The sequence below is a fragment of the Phacochoerus africanus genome, chromosome X (assembly GCF_016906955.1).
Source record: "Phacochoerus africanus isolate WHEZ1 chromosome X, ROS_Pafr_v1, whole genome shotgun sequence".
Lineage (NCBI taxonomy): Eukaryota > Metazoa > Chordata > Mammalia > Artiodactyla > Suidae > Phacochoerus > Phacochoerus africanus.
Window position 1 is genome coordinate 73,312,924 of NC_062560.1, and position 20,965 is coordinate 73,333,888.

Here is a 20,965-nt window from a genome sequence, read left to right on the forward strand (position 1 = left end):
TCTTCTCACAAAGCTCATTGACATTATTGGCAGAATCTAGTTCATTTCAATTGTAAGACTTGTGTATCTGTTTCCTTGCTGGCTGTCAGCCCAGGGTTGCTTTTGTTTTCTAGAAATTGCCTGTATTCCTTGACACATAGCCCTCTTCATCTTCAAACCAGCAGTGCTGTGTTCTCTGAATTTTTCTGTTTTAAAAGAGTTCATGTAATTAGATTGGATCCACCTAGATAATCTTTTCCATTAACTCAGAGTCAACTGATTAGTTACCCTAATCACATCTGGAAAATTCCTTTTGTCATGGAATATAATATAATATGGCATTGCATTCACAGTTCTAGCAATTAGGCTGAAACACTTGAGATGGAGAAGAATTTTGGAATTCTGCCTATCACAACTGGGATCAGAACTCAGGTTTAAGTCCTAGCGCTCTGCACTGTACCACATTGAATACCTAAGATTGTTTAAAGTAGTTTTATTTTAATATGAGCGGTGATATATATCCATGTAGAGAAAAAAAATTTTTAAGATTTTAAATTAACAAAGAAACTGGATTCTATCAATTGAATGTGTTGGACTATATCCCTAATCATAGAGACTAATGTAGTCAGGTTAATAGCGACCGCTTCCTAAAAATTTTATTCAACTTCCTATGCTCTCCAGAGTTGTGGTATTAACACCATACACCTGCATTTTCTGATTGACAGTCAAACATGAAATGTTAACTATTGAGATCATCATGGGAATATGTACAGACTAACAATTACCAATGTGACATCATTTGCCAGACATGAAACATAATATTTTGGCTAGGTGTAACATGCTCCCTTAATACTGGTACTAAAGTTCCCTCTGTGATAATCATTAAAGAGAGCCTATATGATGACACTATTTAAAAGGCAATGCTTTTTTGAAAAACAGTAGCATTTGCAGCAGGTTATAATGAAACCTCCCTGCAGCAGTGGAGTTTAACAAAACTTGTTCCCAGGAACCCTAATACCTTGAAGATATTCACAGTGGAAGGGCTCTAGGGTCAAATGTTATGCTTAGCAGATAATTAATCTACTCATTCAGTTGGAGTAGAACATTCATTTAAGAAGTAATTGGGGAGAAGGGAAGAAAGATATATTGAGGCAGATCACCAGACTAAGGCATTAGACTTTATTTTGTATGCAGTCAGAAAGTATTGAAGGTTCTAGAGCAAAAGATGATGTAATGAAAGGATATTTCACCAAAACTCAGAGCAGAGTTTATGTAGAATGGATTGGAACAATGAAACAACCTGTTGAACCTAACCTGGGCATGAAGTGATTAGGGCTTGAAGTAGGGTGTTAGAAACAGGAATAATGTATATATATATACAATGGAATACTACTCAGCCATAAAAAGAAACAAAATAGTGCCATTTGCAGCAACTCGAATGGAACTGGAGACTCTCATACTAAGTGAAATAAGTCAGAAAGAGAAAGACAAATACCATATGATATCACTTATATATGGAAGAGAATATATAGCCAATATGAACCTTTCCACAGAAAAGAAATGCATGGACTTGGAGAACAGACTTGTAGTTGCCAAGGGGGAGGGGAAGGGAGTGGGATGGATTGGAAGTCTGGGGTTAATAGATGCAAATATTGCTTTTGGAATGGGTAAGCGATGAGATCCTGCTATATAGCACAGGGAACTATATCTAGTCACTTGTGATGAAACATGTTGGAAGATAATGTGAGAAAAAGAATATGTATATGCATATGTGTGACTGGATCACTTTGCTGTACAGTAGAAAATTGACAGAACATTGTAAACCAACTATAATGGAAAAAATAAAAATCTTTGTAAAAAAGAAATAGGAATTAGTAGAGATGGAATTTTAAAACACATATGACAATAAAACAAAAATGAAGGGAGAGGATGAGAGAGAATCAACATTACCCTCAAGTTTATAGTTTTGGCAACCAAAAGCATGCCTATACTGCTGACAAAACAAGAGAAGGAAGGTATGGTGAGTGGAATTTGAGGAGGCATATTTTGAATTTGAGATGCCAGTGGGGTGTTTCCCAATGTGAATGTTAGTTAATTTACCATTTTCTTAATATCAAAGTTTTGAACAGTGGCATACTTTCTGAATTCAAGAATCCCTGTATTTTAAAAACATTGCATCTGGAGTTACCTGGTTACCTGATCCTTAACCAGTGAGTGAAGGATCCGGTGCTGTCACTACTGTGGCTCTGGTCGCAGTTGTGACATGGGTTTGATTCCTGGCCCTGGAATTTCCACATGCCATGGGTGTGGCCAAAAAAATCATTGTGTCTGACAGTGATATGACACACTTTGAAAGGGGAGATGTTTATTTGATTTACCCCAAAATTTACTAAGGTTCAATGATTCCATTGATATTAATAGGTGTTACACAAGCAGAATGAAAAGAGGCTGCTAATAATTTAAGTCATACATCTGCATTTCTGTTATACAATCTTTGTTAACTATACTAATATCTTTACTAGAATTAAGTCAATTTATGACAAAAAGTAAACTTGTTTAAAGGTGCTAACACCAGGCCTAAAGCACATTTAATTTAAATAGGGAGCAGAGTCAAGTAAATGAAGTATAAAATAGCTTCCCATTTATACTTTCTATCAAGTGAGTAGTCAACCCTTAAATTGTCTATTACATCAGATTTCTTTTTTTATTGAAAGAAAAACAGAAATTCAGCATAAGCAAATAAATTAAACATCATTATTTAAAATAATAACTGGAAATAATTCACTTTGCTACAATTATAAGATTAGTGCTAAACATGAATTATTCTGCCTGATCCTTGGTATTGTAATGCATAACCCTAACAAGGGAGGTTTTCCCTCATCCCCTGAACAGCCTTATGTTAAAGATAATTCCTTAACTTCCCTAACTCTAATGGAATGCTGGTATTCATGCTTTTGATATATTCAAATTTAAGTTTTGGATATGCCTATAAGAACTGAGAAAGGGAGTAAATGGTAATGGAATATAAATGATCTTGCTTCTGGTGGTTTTTTTTTTTTTTTGCTTCCTTGTGTTTATAGCTCCTAGAGACATGATGAGCCACACTTTAAGTTCCCATGAACCAAGAGCTGATTGACACCCAGTTTAACATAAGCACCATTTTATGAGAGTTACCATAGTGACCAAGTTCCAGTCATCAGCTTGAACAATTTCATATATGATTAATGTTAATTGCCCATTTTGCATGGATGACTTTTTCTGGGGTGCTGAATTGGTTGCTGCTGCCTTTGATCTGGTTGGGAATACAATCCAGTGCAATAGTTAGACAAGTGATTAGTTTGCCAACACTGAGAGAAGATGGATTTAGGTTTCTGTGAGGTCAGAGTTTGCTTCTCTTCATAAACACTGAAAGGTCAGTTAGAGTTTAACTACCATTGGCATCCTTGAAATGTTGTAATAAATGTCAAACCTAAGAGATTATTATTAATCCATGATGTAATTACAAATTTTACTGTTCTGACAAAAAGATTCTTACCTAATTTAACAAGTACATTGAAAGTCAGAGCAGACTTCTCACAGTCAGGTAAACAACACCTTCAAAGCTAATGCCATTCTTGGTTTTCTTGGCTTCTAATGTAACTGAAAAAAACGACACATTCAGAGACTATCCTAAGTAAGATATTTTAAATATCAGTGATGGCTTTGAAAAGTGAGCCCTTGGTCATGGTGAACAGCTTCCACTTCAGGAATCCAATTGCAGCGATCTTTACAAATTTCTGCTAATACTACACTTAACTGCCACTATATTCTTAGAAATTTGCTCATTTTATCCCAGGATGTTATGAGTGTTTCTTTAAAGAGTAGTAAACTAAGTTTTAATTGAAGAGGATAACGTGGTTTGAGAGTCTTCACTAAATCATGTACTGGCTGTATGATTTATATTAAGTATCTTGAAAGCCCATGAAATCACTAATTAATTTATTAAAGAGTTATTTTTTGAAATTACAAAATGATTCACCTTACTCGATTGCTTACTCCTTGATTCATATAAAAGTGGCTGATGATACAACATAAAAATAACTCCAACAGTGAAATTTAATAATCTTAATGAGCAAAGTACCAGCTACTTTATTACAATTAGGAATGGATATATACAGAAATTGTCATATTTTTTGACACCAGAAGTCGTACTGACTTTCTTTCTTAGGAACCTGTCAACGCTACAGAATTTATAAACTTCGTGGAAACACTCTGATGGTAATCCACTTCAACTGCAGAAAAGTGAAATATTGTTGATGCATATTTCAGTTTGGCTTATTCTTCAATCTCAGGAAGCTGAGTTACTATTTCATTTCTTCTAAAGAATTTTGGAGAGCAAAGGGTAAAATACATATTAAGATAAATTGTTATAGGATGACCTGGATCCAGAGGTAATCATGATTCTTTGATATAATTTCCTTTCAAACCACCTATAAACATTACACCTCATGTTGATTTTATAAAGCTGATACTCTCAAAGATTTATCTGAGCTAGTTAATAAAAGTTTTGATATTTTGGGGGGTTGTTTGCCTTGTACCATAAACTTTTGTTTATGGTGTTCATGGGTGATAAATCCACTTAAGCATTTGGATGGGGACTTTAAAAAGCACCTATTTTTATTTTATAGAGTACAAATAACCTTGTAATTAAACTGAAAACTAATAATAACCAACAAGCAATTATCATTCAATTAAAGAGTAATTACATGGTTATTTGTGCCCTGTAGAACAATGCATTACTGAAATCAGTAATGCAGTCAATATTTTAGCAGAAACAGGATGCTGCAATGATGGACCTTTCAACCTATGCTGATTAAATTGTTATCCAATGGACTGGAAACCTTAAAAAAGAAATCCTACTTCAGAAGAAAAAGAGGAGGCCATATCAAGAGGTAGGAGGGGTGATTTCATGATATAAACAACCCCATACCTCCAGGGTGGGAAACTCCACAGACTGGAAACTAACTGGTTCATAGAGACTCACCTACAGGAGTGAGAGTTCTGAGCCCCACATCAAAGCCTCACATGTGGGGATCTGGCACTGGGAGAAAGAGCCCCTGGAGCATCTGACATTGAAGGCCAGTGGGGCTTGTGCACAGGGGTTCCATGGGACTGGGGGAAATGGAGACCCCATTCTTAAAAGGTGCACACAGACTTTCACGTGCACTGGGTCCCTGGGCAGAGTGAGGTCTCCATAGGAATCTGGGTCAAACATGGCTGCAGTTTATGGAGGACATCCTGGGAAAACAGGGGTGAATGTGGCTTGTTGTGAGGGAAGGACATTGAAAGCAAAGCTCTCAGGAATATTCAGCAGCATGCCTTTCTCTGGAGGTGGCCATTTTGGGAAAATCAGGCCCCACCTGTCAGCCAACCACTGAGAAGCCCCAGGGCAAACAACAATCCAGGTGGGATCACAGCCCTGCCCCTCAGTAAACAGGCTACCTAAAGACCCCCTCAGGCACACAGCTGCCTCTAATCCCATCCAGAGACTAAGCCCCACCCACCAGAGGGATTAGACTCAGCTCCACCTACCAATGGGCAGGCACCAGTCCCTCCCATCAGGAAACCTACAGCAACCCCCATGCCAATTCCAGCCACAAGAGGGGTGGACATCAGAAGTAAGAGAGGCTACAACTCTACTGTCTGGAAAAAGGTCACCACACCAAAAACCTATAAAAATGAAAAGGCAGAGAACTATAATTCAGATGAGGGAGAAAAGAAAAACCCCAGAAAATCACCTAAGTGATGAGGAGATTCTCAGCCTCCAGGAAAAAGACTTTAGACTGTTGATGCTGAAGATGATGCAAGACATTGGAAGTAAACTGGAGGCAAAGATGGATAACTTACAGGAAACACTGACCAAAGAGATACAAGATATAAAACTGAAACAAGAAGAGATGCAAAATACAATAACTGAAATAAAAAAATTCACTAGAAGCAGCCAACAGCAGAATACAGGAGGTAGAAGAATGAATAAGCGAGGTGGAGGACAGATTAGTGGAAATTACGGATGCAGAACAGAAAAGAGAAAAAAGATTGAAAAGAAATGAAGAGAGTCTCAGAGAACTCTGGGACAACATTAAACGCACCAACATCAGTGTTATGGGGTGCCAGAAGGAGAAGAGGGAGAGAAAGGGACAGAAAAAATATTCCAAGAGATAATAGCCAAAAACTTCCCTAACGTAGGAAAGGAACCACTCTTTCAAATCCAGGAAGCACAATGAGTACCATATAAAATAAACCCAAGGAGGAATACACTGAGACACATATTAATCAAACTAACCAAAATTAAAGACAAAGAGAAAATCGTGAAAGCAGCTAGGGAAAAGAAACATGTAATATACAAGGGAACCCCAGTAAGGTTATGGGCAGATTTTTCAGCAGAAACTCTGCAGGCCAGAAGGGAGTGGCACCACATGCTTAACGTGATGAAAGGAAAAAACCTCCAACCAAGATTATTCTACCCAGCAAGGCTCTCCTTCAGATTTGAAGGAGAAATCAAAACCTTCACAGATAAGCAAAAGCTGAGAGAATTCAGCAACACTAAACCAGCCTTACAACAAATACTAAAGGAATTTCTCTAGGCAGACAAGAAAAGACAGCAACAGGAAACAAAAATGCCACAAATGACAAGGCTCACCAGTAAAGGTATATATACAGTAAAGATATGAAATCATCCATGCACAATTATACCACCAAAATCAGAAATCATGAGAAGAGGTGGGTACAAGTGCAGGACACTGGAGATGAACTTGCAATTAAGAGAACAACAACTTAAAACAATCTCATATACATATAGACTCTTATATCAAAACTTTAGAATAACTGCAAACCAAAAATCTACAATTGATACACAAAGAAGGAATCTCTGGAGAAGAAATATATCTCATAGTAAATAAGTGCATAATCCACCATGAAGGGGGTCATTTGACACCATTCTTGGAATGCTGAAGTCTTCTTACATCTGATTATGGTTTCCTCTCCATCAAAGAATTTATGATAATTATAATTAAATAATGCAACTGTATAATTAAATAATACAGTTCTACAATTGTATTATTAGTAACCATTTCTCTCCATGGTACAATGTAAAGTCTATAATGTCTTGTTTATCATATCACCTAGAGTGGTGTAATGCCTATATTGAAGAATTAATAAGATGTAACAAATTGTGAGGACATATTTATATAGTTACACTGTTTTTTAACCAATTTATGCATTTTATATTTTACTTGTTTTCAGAGGGTGTATTATTTTTGTTATTCTTACCAGTTAAGTTATTCTTTATATTATGCTATATAAAATATTTAATTGTATATAAGGCTTTCTTCTTTATAAATTTTAGTTGCATAATATAACAATTTTAATATAATGCTAATTTTTAAAGAAAAATTGAAATGTAATAGATAATACTAAATAGTAAAGATGAAAGCCATACAAAATGGGATAAAGTATAGAATAAATTTCCTATTTGTCTCAGCATATTTTCCATTCCACTTTTCTAGAGGGAGTCACTTAATCTGTTTCTTAAGATCCATGATATAATAATCTGTGTGAATGTAATTGTGTTTAAATATATGTATTTTATTCTGTAAAAAAATAAAAATAAAATTTCAAAAAAATAAATAAATTGTAATCCAAATAATAGCATTTTAGTTAAATTACATGTTTATTTGTCTTTATTAATATGTAAATATCTGTCTGATGCTCATAAAGTTCTTAAAGATAAGAAGTATGGCAAGATCATCTATCACAGATGATCTTTCCCAAGTTTCTACAGAAAGAATCCTCCAGTCTTTCCTCATGTTGTCAGGCTCGTGTTCTTTGAAAAGAAATGCATGAACTTTAGTGCTAGGAATGTCTTACTACAGAAGATCTTTAGGTCTAAAAGTAAGAATAAATCTATTTTACATCAATATGGAGGTATATTGATTTTAAAGCACTTTCATAAACTTGATTCTAATTATTTTATTCTAGGGGCCCAAGTCTTCTTTCCATGAATATAAAAAATAGCATCCGAATATGATTTTGCTTTCTGAGAAGTTTAAACAAGTTTGGAAGGCTGTATCACACAATCATACTCACTAAAATGTTAATCATAAATTTTAAATAACAGGCCAAATATACATAGCTATCACTAGACCTAGGACTCCTCAAAAGCAGAAGGAGTTCTAGGTTCTCACAATATATCAATGAACAAAAAAACCCAAAGCCCTTGCCCTTGTCAAGCCTACATTTTAACCTCTGTGACCCTGATAAGTAGTTTCAATGACAGATGCACACTGAATGGGCACTTCTTACATGTTTGTTTATTGGATGATTGAATAAGTACATTCAATTGATTGAGTTCTGTCATTACATGTATATAACTCTAGGGACCTTTAGTCCTCGAATGGATCTTGAAGCTTGTAGGGCCTTTCAGAGCTAAGACAGTGGCATTTATCCTTCTTTAACTTTGTAACTAGTCGGAGTGGATTGGATCATAATTTAAAGCTCTTACAATTGTTGTGGAGTCCAAGGTTTAAAAGTAATTACCTGGAGTTCCCGTCATGGCGCAGTGGTTAACGAATCCAACTAGGAACCATGAGGTTGCAGGTTCGGTCCCTGCCCTTGCTCAGTGGGTTAAGGGTCCGGCGTTGCTGTGAGCTGTGGTGTGGGTTGCAGACGCGGCTCGGATCCCTCGTTGCTGTGGGCCTGGTGTAGGCCGGTGGCTACAACTCCGATTCGACCCCTAGCCTGGGAACCTCCATATGCCGTGGGAGCGGCCCAAAGAAATGGCAAAAAGACAAAAATAAAATAAAATAAAATAAAATAAAAGTAATTACCTGATAATTAAGTGATGTAACTGGCTGTATATTCATATGGTCAAGAATAGAGCAATCTAAGGAATATTGGAAAATAGCAATGGTGAAATAATATTTTCTATCATTACTCATTAACTGATTTAATTATCCACTACCAGCCCCTGTAACTGAGCAGGGCCTTATGGAGCTCCTGGGCACAAAAGCTTTTCTGTGCCCCCCATTTTTTATTGGGGAATTAAGAAAAAGCTTTTGTGCCCAGGAGCCCACAGGGCCCTGCTCGGTTATACCCCTGCTGACCTTACATTTTAGCTGGGGAGTCTCACAATTAATCATACCAACATCATAAAATTACAAACTGAAAAACTGTTAGGATAGAGAAAGTGATCTTGGTTTATAGCATATGTACTAAATACTACCAAGCCATTTGTGACATTACCCATGAATTCCTCAATAGAGCTCAGATGGTGGGAAATTTGACCAAATTTTTCAAATCTTCAAATTTAAGGTAGAACCACCAGACTATAAAGCCTGTAATCTAATGACTCCCAAGCCTGAGTCAGTTTAATAGAAAAGAGCTACATCAAATTGTCGGATTGAGCCAAAAATTTGGAACAGAACTATTTAAACCCTATAGCTTCCAAAGTATACCAGGTCATGGAAGTAAAGGCTGCTTTCTTCTGGAGACAGCCTGTCTGAAAGCACAAGCAAAAAGATAGCACTGAAATGTTTATGCTGGAAAATGTACAGAGTAATCAGGTAGTCTTGAATAAAGTTAGTAGGCTCAAATTCTGACAAATAGACCCAAAGACGCACTTAGAAAATATATATTTGTTGAAGATTATTCAGCAAAATAATGTGCCTTCTTCTAATGACTGGATATAACCTGATTAACATTGTTCAGTGATCTTGGGATCCTTTAGGGCATTTTAAGTAAATGGCGTATTTTTCTTAACGCCATTCCTTAAAAGAGCTAGGAAGCCATAAAACAGAGAAAGGGCAAACAGGATAATAACACTGAATTAAATAAATTATAGTCTGAAATTGAGTAGAAAGAGGGAGAGGAGAGTCAGTTTATAAAACATTAAATGAGAAAAAAAGAATCTTTCATGCTAGATTGATATACAATATTGATGTACAGTGAAAGAAAATAACACCAGCACAGGGTATGAAAAATGAACTGGGTAATGATACCTCTGTGTAAGGTTGCTAGAAGTTGTCTTCATTTAAAAGCAGAGTTTGTCTTACATTGATGGAGCACTTTGCTACTGCAAAGTTTGATAGAGTGAGGTTTAACTTAAATTTCTTAAAGTCATTTTTGGAAATGTTCTCTATCTGAACCTCATTATTTTTGTGGCTTGGGTTATTTAATATAGTATTTTGCAGTATTTTGACAAAATCCCTATTATTCTGCTTGGTAAACTGCATTTCTACTAGGAAGCAACAGCAATATCTTAGGCAACATTAAGAAAGTAATATTTAAAATATATTGTGTGACTTGAGAATGACTTGATCCTAATGTTCAATGACTATAAATAAGACTCTTCATTGTGGTAACAGCTTCCAAATGAAGTATTAGTACCCTGATTGTATTAAGGTACAAGATGGAAGCTGGGTACTGACTTTCTATTTCATTATTTTAAGGATTAACATTTTCAACTTCAATTCCTGAACTGCTCAGACCATGGTGAAGAATGTGCAAATAGAGTAGGTTAGGTTAATGTCATAAGTTCAGCCTCAACTCATCAGTTAAAAACAACAATCAGTCTGTGAGAAAAGATAGCCTAGATTGCAAAGGTGGCAGGTTTCGTTAGTATGGCCACTCCAAGAGAGTGGACTCCTGGTTATACAACCTGGTTTAAATAATAGGTAGGAAAAAAAGAAAACTATTGAGGATGGGAGTTCTTTGTTCCTTGTGGGCTCCCAGCAGTCATGGAAATGATAATAAACATCAGTTCTTATTCTGCATATCAGAATATGATACCCATTACCTCTTATATGCTGGGCAGAGAATATACAATTTTAATTCTGTGAATCAGTATCTCAGATCTCAGTAACATGTATTAATACCAGGAACCAAGTGTAGCTTTAAGAGCAGGGGGTAACTTCGGGTTTCTCAAACAGGTAAGCGGTTTTACAAAGTGCTGGCTTGTAAATGGAATTTACGATTTTAATGTTTGTCATAATTATGTTGGGAAGTTTAGCAGAAAGGAAAATATTGGGTTTTTTAGTAATCAATGAAAATAACCTTTAATATACAATTCCATCACTCTTGGCAATTATAAAGATTTAGGTGACTGTAGCAAGTGATGATATTTCTGAAGAGTGTATTTTAACCTGATCTTTGTCTGTTTTTCAACAGTTCAAGGCCTGGCAGGCCTCCTAAGCGTTCTTTGGGAGTGTTGCAGGACAGTGCTCGCCTTCTGCCCCATTCAGTCCCAGGCCTCTTATCACCGGGACTTATCACTCCAACAGGTAATAAAATCCACCTGATGATCACCCTTGTCTCTTCATACTGCCCAGCATTTGAAATAAACTAATATTGATCTAACTGCCTTGTCCTTCAGAGCTTTTCAAGTTGTACTAGGGTATTCATGAATACATTTTTTTTACTCTGTCAACTCAAATCAAATGGACATGACCTAAAAAAAATTAATTGTGATTTTTTTTTTCAGGAATTCTATTTAAAGGCAGTATTGTGTGTATGTATGTGTGTTTTTGTGTGTTAAGGGCAGAGTGGGTGGGGGGAGGGACTGGCCAAACTAGCATTGTCTCAAAGCCTCCTGCAGCATGCAGTATACCTGCTTACTAATACATCTCATTAATATTCTTTTTGTTTTCAAAACAAAATGCATCTTTTCCATGTTATTAATCTTGGATAAAATGCAGAAATATGCAGCATCCCTGGTAGCACCTTATGATTACAAAAGAGGAAGTTGCAAGTAGGCATTGTCATTTTTTTTTCTTTTTAGGGTCGTACCTGTGGCATATGAAGTTCCCAGGCTAGAGGTCAAATTGGAGCCTACTGCCACAGCTACTGCAGTGCAGGATCTGATCTGTGTCTGTGACCTACACCACAGCTTGCAGCAATGCCAGATTCTTAACCCAATGAGCGGAGCCAGGGATTGAACCTGCATCCTCACGAATACTAGTAGGGTTTGTTACTGCCGAGCCACAATGGGAATTCCCAAGTAGTCACTGTCTTAAGTAATGAATCAGTGTTTTTCATCAAACACTTTGCTAAACAATACTGCCCTGAAAATACCAGACTCCTAAATTCATATTGAACTTTTTCGAGTCTCTAAAAGAAAAGTAAATACAAGCATGCAAAACACTTAAAAATAAGCTTGCAATTTCCTAAGTGAACTTTTAAAAATCTTTAAAGCTACTATGTGGTAGAAAATGTACTTAATTGCAATAAGATCTGTATATCTTAAATGATGCAAAAATTTTAAAAAACACCCAATGTGTTTTGGGAATTAGGTCCTAGGTAATGCAAAATTATATTAATAGCAGTCCTTATCACAGTAGAATTAGGGAGAAAGTCATGTAAACTCGTAATCTCATTAAAGTATGAGAGAGACTATAAAACAAGTACATGCAAGGTGCTTGCTGTAAGATCACAGAGATGTGAGCAACTAAATAAATTTGTTAAGTCAGGTCATGCTCATGGAGGTGTGAGCTATGTCTTATAGACTGAGTGTTGGACAGATGGAGAATCAGAGGAAAAACATTCTTCTGAATGTAGACAGATACACACTGATGAGAAAGAACCTAGTATGCCAAGGGGAATAGCAATTATGTAGAAGGGACTAGAGCAGAAATTTAAGATGGGAGGTTTATAGATGATACAGTTAGAGTAGAAAGGGTGGGAAAAACCAGCTTGTGAAGCTAACTTTTTATTTATCATGTTATAGCAGTTCAAGATTTTCCACACAGACCAGTGGTTTTCTGAAGTATCTTTCAAGAATTTTCTGCACTAGCTGACGTGGAATTGGAGAAGTATTTCTGGATTCCTCAGTTTTGCCTAAGAATTTTACATATTCTATGTCACATAGGATTTTGTTCAAATAGAAAAAAGCTGCTGTGGGTGAAAGAAACTACTATCAAGTAACTGAGCAAATGTTCTGAAAAACAGTTGCTGTCAAGGGTAAATATCAATGAAAGGAGAAACACACAGGACTTGAACTAAGGAAAATTCAATAGAGTGGAAAAGATGTTCGGAGTTGCTTCATAATTAGAATTATCACACTTGATAGTTGATCAAAATCGAGATTAAGAGAATGAAGTCTAGGATGATTTATGTCTAGCCTTTGTTATAAGTTAGATGATTATGTCATTAGCTGAGATAGAAAATCAAGAAAGGGCATTAGCTAATGATTTTTTTAGACCTGAAATATTTGTAAACAAATTCTGATATAATAAGAAAGTAACCCTGTGCATAAAAATAAGTATAGATGGGATAACAGTGCCTGAAATGCATTATCTTGGTGCTCAATAAATGATAATCAATTTCTTGACTTATAAAATGCATTAACAGCTCTTAGAAATAGTACCATGTAAATAATCAGATGTGCACCCTGGGGAAAGATGTGTTCTGTGTAGATTAAAGAAAAAAAAAGGATTTTATAACTGACTTGAAGCTAATGTACTCTTGAGGAAACTCTGGTACCTTATCTGTTGAGGAAAACCTGTAATATATATTTTCTAGTATGTACTGGTCATGAGTGCTAAGTGTTTTATATACACTTCATTTAGTCTTCATAGTAGCCTTATGAATTTTGTCTTCATTTTTCAAGTATACAATTAATGGCTCAGTGAGTTTAAATTAATTGCTTGAGATAACAAACAATTGAGTGGCAGAACTGAGTTTCAAACCCAGGTCCTTTAAAGTCCAGGGCCCAAACTTTTTCTTCATCATCATGATGTCTTATAGTACATGATAAAATCCAGTTTGAAGTTTTCATCTCCTCTGAATTTATTATTTATTATTTTGGTATATATGCTTCAACTCCTACCAGACAATGGAACGCCCTTCCTTGAATTAGAGCCTTGGCATTACCTCCTACAACTTGGATTTGCCATCATGATGAATAATTGAGGAAAAAAATAAAAATAAAAACTTCTCAATTCATAACCCTTTGCTTGTGCCTAGAATGAGATAATAGAGATAGATAAGGAGTTGAGTAAGGAAAGGCTAGATGCTTCCTTCTGTCTAAATGGCAGAGAGTATAAAAAACATTAAAGGGGAAGGAAGAGGAATCTGCATAGCTCTATGGTAATTTCTCTTCTTAGCACACATTAATTTATCTTACATAGCCAAGGATATCCTAATCTCCTATATGAGTAATTTTAAAAATTTCTACTTTCATATAAGTAGAAAAATGTTCTGTAAATCCAAGTAGAAATAATTATGGGATTATTCATTATTTTGCATAGACACCACTTCACTCCTACATTAGCAAAGATAGTTGAGATAGAGTCGGTTCTCAATTTAGCTATCAGCAAGTTTCTTATTTGACATTATATTTACTATGCATTATAAACTTAATTTTCATTAATTTTATTTAAATATACTTTTGAAGAATCCAGGTGATATTTTTTTGTTTTTTTTTTTTAAATTTTCCCACTGTACAGCAAGGGGGTCAGGTTATCCTTACATGTATACATTACAATTATATTTTTTCCCCACCCTTTCTTCTGTTGCAACATGAGTATCTAGACAAAGTTCTCAATGCTATTCAGCAGGATCTCCTTGTAAGTCTATTCTAAATTGTGTCTGATAAGCCCAAGCTCCCAATCCCTCCCACTCCTTCCCTCTCCCATCAGGCAGCCACAAGTCTTTGCTCCAAGTCCATGATTTTCTTTTCTGAGGAGATGTTCATTAGTGCTGGATATTAGATTCCAGTTATAAGTGATATCATATGGTATTTGTCTTTCTCTTTCTGGCTCATTTCACTCAGTATGAGATTCTCTAGCTCCATCCATGTTGCTGCAAATGGCATGATGTCATTCTTTTTTATGGCTGAGTAGTATTCCATTGTGTATATATACCACCTCTTCCGAATCCAATCATCTGTTGATGGACATTTGGGTTGTTTTCATGTCCTGGCTATTGTGAAAAGTGCTGCAATGAACATGCGGGTGCATGTGTCTCTTTTAAGTAGAGTTTTGTCCGGATAGATGCCCAAGAGTGGGATTGTGGGGTCATATGGAAGTTCTATGTATCAAGTAGAAACAGACCAACTGAACAGACCGATCACTAGAAATGAAATTGAAGAGGTCATAAAATCACTCCCTACAAATAAAAGTCCAGGACCAGATGGCTTCACAGGTGAATTTTATCAAACATATAAAGAGGAATTGGTGCCCATCCTCCTGAAACTCTTTCAAAAGGTTGAAGAAGAAGGAATACTCCCAAAGACATTCTATGATGCCACCATCACCCTCATTCCAAAACCATCTCGTTTCTGTCTGTTTCTATTGTACCATAAGTATCTTAATTTCCTAATAGCTCTTTAATATATAATAATCCTATTACCTGGTATTTTCTCTAAAATATTGTGGGTTATAGAGGGACTGTTATTCCCATCTTTCTCTGCAGCTCTGCAGATCTACTAATATCTCTGGATCACACTGAAAGGATGGATTAGTTGTGTGTGCCTTTGAATTTCCCAAAAGATGACTATTCCCCTTTCCTCAACTTGTGTGGACAGATGTGGAATTTGGCCTGAGACAGATGTGGAATTTGGCCTGAGAGAGATTTAAACTGACAGCTTACAAGAAGCAATAAAGTGCTTCTAGTGAAATTCCTATAGTGTTCATTCTTTGAGAAATAATAGATTCTTCAGCTGTTTTTCCCTTTGAGCATTATTGTGGCAAAATATTTTTAGGAATTTCAGCTTCCATGCAAGTCCCTAGAGAACTGAGCCTGTGAATATCTAATCCAGTAATAGCTGCAGCAATTAACTCAGGATTGGCAGAGCCATAAGGAGATCTGCCAAGTCTTGGCAGTATGATGTCAACTTCATGACATGGTATAATGCCAATTGCCCTGATCACATGATTGGATTAAGCACCCTTCCTTCTTTAAGATACACTTTTTATTCTTACTTAGTTTGGATGCTAAAAGGTGGACATAAGGAGGACAGATGGAATGCTAGACGTTTCCTCTGAGAGTGAAAACAGGAGAGATCTATCTAGAAAAAACAAATCAACCTTTTTTTGGTTGACTTAAAACATTTCTCTTTCCATGACTATTGTTGACATTTTCAATGAGTAATATTGTGTAAAGCATGCTTCTTGTCACATGAATGTCATTGCATTTGTAAAATTTTTTGTGTGCTCTGGAAGAACCATTGTCCTAATAGGAGCCAAAGTTTTTATCTTAGCTATTGTAAATAGTGCTGCAGTGAACATAGGGGTATAGATATCTTCTCAAATTAGTGTTTTTGTTTTCTTTGGATTAAATACCCAGGAGTGGAATTGCTGGATTGTATGGTAGTTCTAGTTTTAATCAGAACTTCTGTGCTGTTTTCCATAATGGTTACACCAATTACATTCCCACCAGTAGTGCACAAGGGTTTGCTTTTCTCCACATCCTTGTCAATACTTGTTATTTGTTGTCTTTTTCATAGTAACCATTCTGACAGATGTGAGACAGTATCTGACTGTGGTTTTGATTTGCATTTGCCTGATGAGTAGTGATGTTGAGCTTCTTTTTATGTGCCTATTGGCAATTTGTATTTCTTCTTTGGAAAATGTCTATTCAGATCTTCTGCTACTTATTAATCGAGGTTTTTTTGATGCTGAATTTTAAGAGTTCTTTGCATATTTCAGATTTTAACACCTTATTAGATATATCATTTAAAAATATGTTTTCTCATTCAGAGGTGGCCTTTATGTTTTGTTGGTAGTTTCGTTTACTGTACAAAAGCTTTTTAGTTTGATGTAGTCCCATTTGTTTATTTTTGCTTGCTCTAGGAGACATATCTAAAAAAATATCATTAAACCAATGTCAAAGAGTGTACTGACTTTGCTTTCTTTTAGTTTTATGGTATTGGGTCCTACATTTATTTTTTAATTTATTTTGAATTTATTTTTGTGCATGATGTGAGAGTAGTCTAGTTTGATTCCTTTGCAAGTAGCTGTTCAGTTTCCCAACACAATTTGTTGAAGAGGCTGTCTTTTTTTCCATTGTATATTCTTAACTTTTTGGTGTAGATTAATTGATCATAAGTGTATGGGCTTATTTCTGATCTCTTTATTCTGTACCTTTGATCTATGTGTCTGCATTTGTGCCAATACATATGGCTTAGGTTACTATAGTTTTGTAGTATAGTTTGAAATCAGGGAGTGTGATAGGTCCAGCTTTGTACTTTTTTTCTCAGTATTGGTTTGGGTATTTGGAGGTTGTTTGTGTTTTCATACAAGTTTTAGAATTACTTATTTTACTTCTGTGAAAAATTTCATCATTATTTTGGTAGGGATTGCATTGAATATGTAGATTTCCTTGGTTAGTATCTTCATTTAAACAATATTAATTCTTCCAGTCCATGAACATGGTATATCTTTCCATCTGTTTGTGTCATCTTCAGATTTGTTCATCAGTGGAATTCCCTGGTGGCCTAGTGGTTAAGAATCTGGCATTGTGACTGCTATGGCCATGGTCACTGCTGTGGCATGGGTTTGATCATTGGCCCAAGAACTTATGCATGCTGTGGGCATGGCCAAAAAAAAAATATTCGTCAGTGTCTTATAGTTTTCCAAGTACAGGTCTTTTCCTTCTTACCAAGATTTATTCCTTGTTATTTTGCTCTTTTTTAAAATTTTTAATGCTTTATTTAATTTATATGTATGTGAAAGGAATTGTGGGATACACATGATTTGTTATAGACAACCTTTTTTTGTCTTTCTTGCTCTGTGAACTCCCACTACAACAATAGCAAAGTCAATATGTGATTATTGTCTCTTAACTTTTCTTTCCTATTTTAAATTTAACTTTGATATTTCTGTGATGCATCTTGAAAAACTACATTGGAATATTTTTTTAACCAAAATGCATTTAAAAATAAGACTTCAGGAGTCCCTGTTGTGGCTCAGAGGAAACAAATCTGACTAGCATCCATGAGGATGCAGGTTTAATCCATGGCCTTGCTCAGTGGGTTAAGGATCTGGCATTGCTGTGAACTGTGGTATAGGTTGTAGATGCAGCTCTGATCTGGTGTTGCTGTGGCTGTGGTCAGCAGCCACAGCTCCGATTCGACCCCTAGCCTGGGAACCCCCATGTGCCTCGGGTGTGGTCCTAAGAAGCCAAAAAAAAAAACAATAAAAGTAAGACTTCCTGGTGTTCCCTTGTAGTGCAATAGGTTAAGCATCCAGCCTTGTCACTATGGTGCCTTGGGTCACTTTTGTAGCTCAGGTTTGATCCCTGGCCTGGGAAATTCCACATGCCATTGGCATGGAAAAAAAACAAAACAAAACGCCAAAAACAATAACAACAACAACAGACTTATTTTGTGGCCATGGAACCAAAGTATTGACTCAGCTAATATTTTCCAAAAGGGGATGGGCCTGGAGAATTCTAGGGAAAAAGTGTCTAAAAATGACCCACAGCTATCGTACTTCCACCCAAAAGAGAAGTGATTCTCTAACCAAATTCATTCATTCATCTAAACAAACATTTTGGAAGGAAGGGGTCTCATATTTATTGATCATACCATGTTCCAACTCTTTGCCTATGTTACATTTTTTCATGGTTATAAGAAACCTAAAAAGTAGGTATCACAGCACTCTCTTGTCATTCGAAGATTTAACATTAGAGGTTTTGGCTATTTGCCAGTAACTCCAAAAGTCTAGGACTTGAAATTTTTCTTTTTTTTTTCTTGATGATACTTAAATTTTATTAATAACTTGATTGTAACATGTCTTTTTTTCCTTTTTTGGATTATAGTTGATTTACAATGTTGTGGCAATTTCTGCTATACAGCAAAGTGACCAGTCATGCATATATACATTCCATGTCTTATATTATCTTCCATCATGGTCTATTCCAAGAGACTGGATATAGTTCCCTGTGCTGTAGAGTAGGATCTCATTGCTTATCCATTCTAAATGTAATAGTTTACATATACTAACTCCAAACTCCCAGTCCATCCCACTCCATTCCCCCCTTTGCAACCACTAGTCTATGTCTTTGAGTTTGTTCTATAGATAGGATCATTTGTGCCGTATTTTAGATTCCACATATCATATAAGTGATATATGATATTTGTCTTTCTCTTTCTGACTTATGTCACTTAAAATGAGAATATCCAGTTGCATCCATGTTGCTGCGAATGGCATTTTTTGCCCTTTTTTATGGCTGTATATTATTCCACTGTGTATATGTACCACATCATCTTAATCCATTTATCTGTCTATGGGAATTTAGGTTGTTTCCATGTTTTGGCTATTATGAATAGTGCTGCAGTGAACATAGGGGTGTGTGTGCCTTTTTGAATTATAGTTTTATCAGATATATGCCCAAGACTGGTATTGCTAGATTATATGGTAGTTCTTATTCAGTCTTCTGAGGAACTTCCATACTGTTTTCCATAGTGGCTGTACCAATTTACATTCCCACCAAAAGTGTAGGAGTGTTCACAATGAACTTCTTTGCAGAACAGATACTGATTCACAGACTTTGGAAAATTTATGGTTTCCAAATGAGACAGGTTGGGGGGGTCAGGGGATACACTGAGGGTTTGGGAAGGAAATGCTATAAAATTTGCTTGTGATGATCGTTGTACAACTATAAATGTAATAAAATGCATTGAGGAAAAAAAAGAGCAATCTCAAAAACAAACAAAAAAATGCTAGTAATAGTATGGAAGAATTGATCTCGTTATTCTCATTAAACAAATTTGGGGCAAACCTCTTCTTATTAAAACAGAGCTAATTGGATTGAAGGAAACACATTGATGAGTTTTTTGGAGGGAGAAGCAGATTTGGTCATTGACAAAATATTTCCCACGCACAAAGATACTGGCTTAGTGGTTGCTAAAAATAATTGGAACACTCGAAGATTTACTTTAGTATGAACTAGAACAATGGAGTTGTAGAAAACCTTGCCAACTGATTATGGAGCTGGTGAACTATGGGCTGCCTGAGTCATGGACTCTTAGTTTGGCAAAACTGAAGACCGCTGTTTCCTAACTCAATTTTGGCTTATTTGTCAATGTTTTATAATTAGTTCATATTATCTTCAGGTCACACATCTTTACCTGTTATTAATTGGGTCATTTGATTGATTCAATTGAATGACTTGTGTTTGCTCATCTTATTCTGTTGGTCATCAGGAGGGAGATAGCTTTACATGTTCCTGCAGACAAAGAAGAGACAAGCCTCATTGTTGACAGGTTGACCTTCACAGGACACTTAAACTGCCTGAAGCCCAGTCTGCTCCTGGGAGAGGTATAGCCTCACTGGGCCTCACACTTGGTGGGGAAAAATGTTATTGTTAGGTATAGTTCTGTACCCAGCATTGGGGGGAGCTCAGTGGATGTGCTAAAGAAGGTCATGACTTTTAGAATCTAGAAAAAGTGGTCTCAAGTCCCAGTTTGCCATTTTTTTCTGAGTAAACATTGTCACATTAATTTATGCCTCGATTATAATCCTTGAGATACTCAAGGGATAATCTTGAGATGTGAAACACTTAAATACAAGAATACTACTGGAGCACTTTTGGAGAACCACAAGCAATAGGAAAGAGATGTGAAGAAAACAACTCAAACTGAAACAGAGATGCTCCCTAATGATCTTGTCTCACTCACTTGTTAATCACCTCCTCCACTACCTCAGCCTCCAAATGGGCAGGCATCAGCTTCAAGTGAGTGCTTTGTAGAAATTTCAAGTCCTACATCACTAATTATTAGAGAAATGCAAATCAAAACTACAATGTGGTACCACCTCATATCAGTTAGAATAGCCACCATTAATAAGTCTACAAATAACAAATGCTGGAGAGGGTGTGGAGAAAAGGTATTTTACTCTGTTTGATGTGATTGTTAAAGGGATTATTTTCCTAATTTCTCTTTCTGATAGTTCATTGTTAATGTCTAGGAATGCAACAGATTTTCTATATTAATTTTGTATCCTGCAACTTT

At 36.0% G+C, this 20,965-nt stretch overlaps 1 protein-coding gene across 1 annotated transcript in view; it reads left to right on the top strand.

Moving 5' to 3' along the window:
• Positions 1-20,965, top strand: part of DACH2 (dachshund family transcription factor 2) — a 560,533-nt gene that overhangs the window by 231,212 nt on the left and 308,356 nt on the right. The window contains exon 3 of the mRNA XM_047764685.1: positions 11,182-11,294. Coding sequence (XP_047620641.1) covers positions 11,182-11,294 — 113 coding nt within the window. The remainder of the gene's footprint in view (positions 1-11,181; positions 11,295-20,965) is intronic.